Source organism: Periophthalmus magnuspinnatus, chromosome 8, assembly GCF_009829125.3.
Source record: "Periophthalmus magnuspinnatus isolate fPerMag1 chromosome 8, fPerMag1.2.pri, whole genome shotgun sequence".
In the NCBI taxonomy this organism is placed as follows: Eukaryota; Metazoa; Chordata; class Actinopteri; order Gobiiformes; family Gobiidae; genus Periophthalmus; species Periophthalmus magnuspinnatus.
The window spans coordinates 6,110,223-6,117,774 of NC_047133.1; the positions used below are offsets into that span (position 1 = coordinate 6,110,223).

Sequence of the window (7,552 nt, forward strand, 5' to 3'; positions counted from 1 at the left end):
AGTGACAGGGGTGACCCTGTCCTTGGCCCTGTCCCAGTGACAGGGGTGGCCCTGTCCTTAGCCCTGTCCCAGTGACAGGGGTGACCCTGTCCTTGGCCCTGTCCCAGTGACAGGGGTGGCCCTGTCCTTAGCCCTGTCCCACAGAGTCTCTCTTGTTTCTCACTACATGTTTCTGTAGTTTCCTGGAGCCTCATTTTATGGAAACAGAAAATTCAAACTGAACCGACCACATTCTACAAAACATCAGACACTTTATCAATGTTATTACACACACACACACACACACGCGCGCATGCACAGACAACCACATACAGACGCGCAGAGACACACACATACACAATTACACCCAGAGTACACAGAATACTCTGAGTATATGCAAAACACATGTTGTTTTGCATACTTTCAGTCTGAGCCAGGTTTTGGCACAACCAAAGTAACTAATGATAATAATAATTATAATTGATGACAGGTTCTCATGCACAGACCTGTTTGTGTCAGAACTGCATGGACTAACCTGGACCAACCTGGACTGGACCAGACTGGATGAGACTGAGTCAGAATGGATCAGCCTGGACTGGACCAGACTGTTCTGTTTGTTCTGTGTGTTTGAGAACAATGAAAAATGAAACCTCACACTTATGAAACCTTCACTCTGAAGGTGTGGAGGAAGTGGAGTGTGAGAACAGCTCTGATAAAGTCTTCCTCAGAACAGGTCAGTTATGTAAATTCTGTAAATGTTTTTCTAGTTTGAGGAGTTTGGTGTGTACCTGAGCAGGGCCACATGGGGGCGCTGTGCACTGCACTCTCTCTCTCTCTCTCTCTCTCTCTCTCTCTCTCTCTCTCTCTCTCTCTTAATAATACTAAATTATTACTTTGAAATGAACCTGTCGTATTCACCAATGAAGTCTCTGTGTCCTAATCCTCTGCTCCTATCTGCTCTCTGCTCCTCTGGCTCTGCTCCTCTATGAGAAAATATGAAAATAAAAATGGTGCCTGTGCAAATCCACTCTGAGGAGACAACACAAATTATCTGACCTTTATTTAAAAGAAGACCAGGAAGGAAAACCAGGTCTAAACCAGGTCTAAACCAGGACTAAACAGGACTAAATCTGGACTAAACCAGGTTTAAACCGGGGCTAAACCAGATCTAAACCAAGGCTAAACCAGGTCTAATCCAGGTCTAAACCAGGTCTAAACCAGGTCTAAACCAGGTCTAAACCAGGTCTAAACTAGGTCCATTTCGTGTGGATAGGCCCAGTAATTACACAGATATTAACCATAAACCAGGTCATCCAAGCCGCTTCTTCAGTTCTGGTCAGATTATTTGTGGACACTACCTTATATCTGTCTGAAGGGAGGGGCTAATTACACTGAAGCTAACACACCTGCTTGTTTACTATTACTGTTTGTAGGCTAGGTCTATCGTGCTACCCCAAGTGTGCACTGTGCCACTGTGAGTCTAAGCACTACTTACTTACTTACTTACTTAGCACAGTCATTAAAGCCCCTAATGACACTATTAGCATACTGGCTATTATCATACTGGCTATTAGCATACTTGCATTAGCACACCGACTACTAGCATACTTTCATCTGAGACGGAGATGTACGGCAGATTGTGGTCCTGAGCTGTTCTTGTGACGGTGTTGGTACATTCCCTTATGGAGTGGCTGTTAAGTTTCTCGAGTACAAAGCTCCCTGCAGTCTTCACCACACTGAATGGAGTAAACCACATTACTTTGTGTCTCGGGGTTTTGTTCTTTGTTGTTGATCAGTTTCTTAATGTTTGAAATGAAAATAAAAGAGACATGTTTCAGTTCATCAGATTTTATTGTTTCTGTGAACGGCTCAGGATTGGTTCAGCTCGGACTGGAACATGTTTTGGGTCCTTGTTCTGGGGCTGGACTCTTGGCTCTTCTCCGGGTCTGAAGTGCTGTGGACTCTGGATGTGGCTCAGGTCATAGTCTGGTTCTGGTCTAGTTGTGGTCTGGTCCTGGTTTAGTCTTCTGTCTCGTTGACCTCCTCTTCGTCTTCGTCTTCTTCCACCTCTTTGGTCACGATCAGGACTTTCTGAGTCCGAGTGGTACTGGAACTATGAACCGGACTAAAACAGAAACACAGTGAAAACCGGGTCTAAACCAGGACTAAACCAGGCTAAACCAGGTCTAAACCAGGTCTAAACCAGGTCTAAACCAGGTCTAAACCAGGTCTAAACCAGATCTACACCAGGACTAAACCAGGACTAAACCAGGACTAAACCAGGACTCACCCTCCCATCTCTCCCTCCAGCAGTCGCCTGTACTCTTGTATCTCCAGCTCGAGCCGGGTCTTGGTATCGAGGAGGACTTGGTACTCCTGCCCCTGTCGCTCCAGGTCGCTTCTGAGCGCGCTCAGTTGCTGCTCTAGTGACATCACCTGTCGCTGGTACCCGGCCAACATGGCGCCGTACCGCTGCTGCGTGTCGGCCAGCGTGTCCTCCAGAGACTGTTTCTGTCAGAGCAAAAGTATCAGTATTATAGTAGTAGTTGTCCTTGTAGTATTTGCAGTAGTAGTGATTACAGTAGTAGTAGTAGTAGTAATATTAATATGTTCAGTAGTAGTATTTGTACCATGCTGAGTTGTGACTGCAGTTCGATCTCCAGTCCCTGCAGTGTGCGTTTGACCTCGGTGATCTCTGACTTGGACGACTGTAGCGTCTCTGTGCTGACCGCCACCTCCCGACTCAGGTGCTCGCTCTGAAAGGTCACGTAATATCAAGGCTCAGGCCGTATCCTGAGGCTCGTCATTTTGGTCTTAAAATGTTCATATTTTTATTTCACTATTGCATCTGTAAATCAAGTTATGAACATTAAAAACAGAGGATTAAAGGGGAGAGTGAGGGGGAGGAGGGGCCTGGAGGACTAAAGGTGAGAGGAGAGGTGGAGCCTGGAGGAATAAAGGGGAGAGTGAGGGGTGGGGCCTGGTGGTATAAGGAACAGTGTGATTGGTCTAACAGGTATCCACACTTCTAACTCCGCCCCTGCCGTCAGGTGTTTGTATCAGAAACACCTGAACACAAAGTCTGGACTGAAACTGACAAAAAGACTAGGACCAAGTACTGCCATTAGAGAGTGTAATAGAAAAAATCATTATCTGTCTTCCCCTCCCCCGACCTCTGACCCCTCACAGGTCGTACCTTAGCCTGGAACCAGTTCTCCAGCTCCTTGCGGTTTTTGGCGGCCACGGTCTCGTAGTGTTCTCTGATGGACGCCATGGTGGCGGCGAGGTCCTGCTGAGGAACGGCGTCCACCTCCACATTCACATTGCCCGAGACCTGAGAGCGTATGGTCTGGAGGTCCTACAAGAGAAGAGACGAGAAGATTAGGGGAGATACCACAACAAGAACACAAGAGATCTGAGAGCACATGGTCTGGAGGTCCTACAAGAGATACAAGAACATGAGACGAGATAAGCGAGGTGACCAGAGATCTTAGAGACAGAGAGGAGAAAATATGAGACAACACAACATGACATGAAAAATAAGGAGACAAGAGATCTGAGAGGGCATCATCTGAAGGTCCTATAGGAGGGACAAGAAGTACTGTACAGTAGTAGCAGTAGCAGTAGTAGTAGTAGTACAATGTGATACCTCCTCATGGTTCTTCTTGAGCATGATGAGTTCCTCCTTCAGAGCCTCGATCTGCATCTCCAGGTCTGAGCGCGCCAGAGTCAGCTCATCCAGAACTCTCTTCAGCCCCGCGATGTCCGCCTCCACAGACTGACGTAGGGACAGCTCGTTCTCATACCTGCGGGAGGGCATCTGGGTTAGAGACTGGACCAGAGACCAGAGATAAGATCAGAGCCTACACAGACTGAGGCAGGGACTGTTTGTTTTCATACCTATGGGAGGGTATCTGGGTTAAAAATAATCTCCTGATGGCCAAGGCTCTGGCTGTGATTCAAACTGTGGTGTATAGTTCACTCCCCGCACTCAGTGTTAAAGTTGGTTTGTGACTTCTGTTCTCTCAGAGGGACAAAGCAAGGCTCAGTCTAAGGACCCTCCTGCTGTGAGGTGGGGCTTAGCCCCATGGGGGCGGGGCTTATACCCTAGGGGTTGGGGCTTAGCTGCTGTGCTACTCACTTGGTCTTGAAGTCATCGGCGGCCAGTTTGGCATTGTCGACAGCCAGGAAGAGGGCGCCGTTATTCCGGGTGGCATCGAGAATCTGAAAAATAAAAGTTTGAATAAAATTGTAAAGATAAAAGAAGAGCCTAAGACAGAGGCTCTGATGTCCCTGTGAGGCACCTGGGAAGCCCCTGTGACGCCTTTGTGAGGCCCCTCTGAGGGCCCTGTGAGGCCTTTCTGAGGCCCCTGTGAGGTGCTTGGAGCTCACCATACACTGATATGTAAATGGACATAGCTAACCTGCTAGTCACAACGTTCCAAACAGGAAGTGATCAGTGCACTTCCGGCTCCATCGACTCCATAGGTTCCAGTTCACTTTCTCCTTAAAAACTGTGGTCCTTCTCTCTGTATCTGCTGCTGTCAGGCTCATCACATTTAAGTGTTCATATTAACTTGCTCTACATGATTCTGGGTTTTTAATTCACTATTTTGTTCCTAAATTAAGATATAAAAATTAATAACAGACGAATCAGGCTCCCGCTAAGCACCCGCTCCCTGCTAAACCAGTGGTGCAGGCGGGAAGGGCATAACCTGCAACAGCCTCTCTCCTCATGGGCTCTTTGGTTGCTATGATACTCGCGGTCGGAATTCCGAACTTGGAAGCCTCGACGTCCTGAGTGACTCCCTCAGTCACTTCTTTACAGTCTGTAGGTCTCACATGTGACACAGGGGCCCCGGGGCCTCTTCTCATGTGAACACAATGTACATATATGTGTGAACACCCATGGGTGCTGTCCCTCCTCTCAGTCCCACAGGTGGCCCTCACACGGAGGTGTCCCCTTTCACAATAAAAGGCCCCTGAGCCGCGTGCCCCAGATTTTCACAATAAAAGCGCCTCCCTCCTCTGAGTGATGGGATTTCAGGTTTCACTCTCAGTGTGTAATGGGAGTTTCACTGACCTCATAGTATCAGTACTACAGTACTTCATAGTATCAGTACTACAGTGCTTCACAGTCTTTCCTTCTTTAGTTCTGAGAATCTTGATTATTCCTGTTTCCTGTGTGTACTAAATAAAGCTGCAGGAGTAGTAATAGTAGTTGTAGTAGTAGTAGCAGTTGTACCTGGTTCTGCATCTCTCTGATGGTTTCTTTGAACAGCTCATGGTCGTAGCAGCAGCAGCAGCAGTAGTCGTAGCAGTAGTAGTCGTAGCAGTAGTAGTAGTAGTAGTAGTAGTAGTAGTAGTAGTAGTAGTAGCAGTAGCAGTATTAGTCGTAGTAGTAGTAGTAGTAGTAGTAGTAGTAGTAGTAGTAGTAGTACTAGTAGTAGTAGTAGTAGTAGTAGTACTAGTAGTAGTAGTAGTACTAGTAGTAGTAGTAGTACTAGTAGTACCTGGTCCTGCAGGTCTCTGATGATTCCATTGAACCCCTCATGGTCACGTTCCTCTGGTTTGGTTTTATTTTCTAGAAACATCCGAATCTTGAGCTCCAGATCTGCATTGGCTTTCTCCAGAGATCGCACCTAAGTACACAGAGTGCATGAGATATTACTACATCAAGTACACAAAGTACACACAGCACATGAGATATACTACACAAAGTACATGACAGGAAAAGTGAACGGTTAGTCCTGGGTTAGTCCTGAGTTAGTCCTGGGTTAGTCCTGAGTTAGTCCTGGGTTAGTCCTGAGTTAGTCCTGAGTTAGTCCAGGGTTTGTCCTGAGTTAGTCCTGGGCTAGACCTGGGTTAGGTCTGAGTTAGTCCTGGGTTAGTCCTGAGTTAGTCCTGGGCTAGACCTGGGTTAGTCCTGAGTTAGTCCTGGGTTAGTCCTGAGTTAGTCCTGGGCTAGACCTGGGTTAGTGCAGCTCTATTTCTCATATAAATCATCTCTTGTTTTTTTTTAAAAAAGTGCCTCTGCATCTGGCCCATCCTCCAGGGCATCTGGGTTAAACCTGGGAGCAGTGGACCAGGTCTGAGCCTAATCCTGGTCAGGAGTACCTCACTGGAGTAGTTTTTATACATTTTTAAAAGTAGTTGAATGAGACCTGAGGATACACAGGGAGAACATGCAAACTCCACAGAAAGACCACACCCAGTCTGGGAGTTGAATCTCGGACCCTCTGGCTGCGAGGCAACAGGGCTAACCACTCTGCCACGCATGCAGTTTTTTTGTTGAATCAAGGAGTGGAACCTCTGACTGCACCTGCTCGTGGACGTACTGACCACGCCCACTTCAGATGACTACTGCAACTACTGCACTTGTACTTTAGTGATATTACTGCTACTGGGTTTGACCTGTATTTACTTTGTGCATCTAGTCCAGCGAGTACAGGAGTAACTTTGAGCAGGTCGTTCAGCTTCTGCAGTAGTAGTAATAGCAGTAGTAGTAGTCATAGTAGTAGTAGTACCTTGTCCAAGTAGCTGGCGAGCCGGTCGTTCAGGTTCTGCATGGTGGCCTTCTTGTTGTCAGTCACATCGAGAGCATCGGAGAGGTTGAAGCCTCCCATGCCTGCAGAGGAGAAGCTGCGGGGGGCGCTCACACTGGACACGCGTATCCCCGAGCCCCCTGCCCCTCCGTACACGCTGGGTGCCCGCATGGAGCCCAGACGAGAGGAGGATGAGGAGGAGCGGTAAAAGGAGGTCATCTTGGAGCCGTGGAGAAGCTGGAGCAGAGTGAGGAGCGGGGGCACAGGACACTTATAAAGCCCAGGTCGAAGCCCTCCCCCGGGGACACACACACCGGACCTCCCCCTGGAGCCGCCTGGAGGGCAGAGAGACCGCCCACCCCCTGTGTCACCCACCTCCCTGTGACAGAACAAAGACCATCCCACCTGACTGCATGGCCCCCTCCTCTCTCTCCTTTCTTCTCCCCTCTCTCCTCCCCGTCCCCTCCTTCCTATCCACCTGGTGACTCACTCTCTTCCCCTCTCCTCCTTCCCCTCTTCACCTGGATGTCTTCACAGCCCCCTCCTCTTTCTGTCCCTCTCTTTGTCTTCCCCTCTTCACCTGGATGACTTCACAGCCCTCTCCTCCCCCTCTCTCCCTCCGTTGTCTATCTCTCTTTCCCTCTCCACCTGCATCACCCCCTCCTCTTTTTCCAGGTGGAGGATGTTTGCCCAAACACGCCCGCAGCAAAAGCAAACAGAAACATGATACGGAACACAACGCAACACAAAAGAGAGAAACACAGGGATGAGGAGAAAGAGAAGAGGAAAGGGGCATGGGGCAAAGATGAAGTTCTGAGTGAGAGGGAGGGCATCTGGAGTAAAAGCCAATGTGATGCTTATGGTGGACTCTCTAGCATCAGTGATATTTATGTGCACTGACACATGGGAGGGCATCTGGCACACATTGACACTATCTCACTTCTCTGACCCTGTGTGGCTCCTCCCCCTTGACCCTTGACCCTTAAACCTGTGCTGACCTCAGACGTGTCCAAATTGTGGCTCGGAGA

The 7,552-nt window shown here is 48.5% G+C and overlaps 1 protein-coding gene across 1 annotated transcript; it reads right to left on the reverse strand.

The window, feature by feature from the left end:
* Positions 1–1,814: 1,814 nt before the first annotated feature.
* Positions 1,815–6,985, reverse strand: LOC117374390 (keratin, type I cytoskeletal 13-like). The gene is made up of 8 exons (XM_033970488.2): positions 6,507–6,985; positions 5,493–5,621; positions 4,121–4,203; positions 3,629–3,785; positions 3,176–3,337; positions 2,610–2,735; positions 2,270–2,490; positions 1,815–2,104 (listed from the first exon to the last, which is right to left on the reverse strand). The coding sequence occupies exons 1-8, from the start codon at positions 6,741–6,743 to the stop codon at positions 1,999–2,001; spliced, it is 1,221 nt and encodes a 406-aa protein (XP_033826379.1). The 5' UTR covers positions 6,744–6,985; the 3' UTR covers positions 1,815–1,998.
* Between the last annotated feature and the right edge of the window lie 567 nt (positions 6,986–7,552).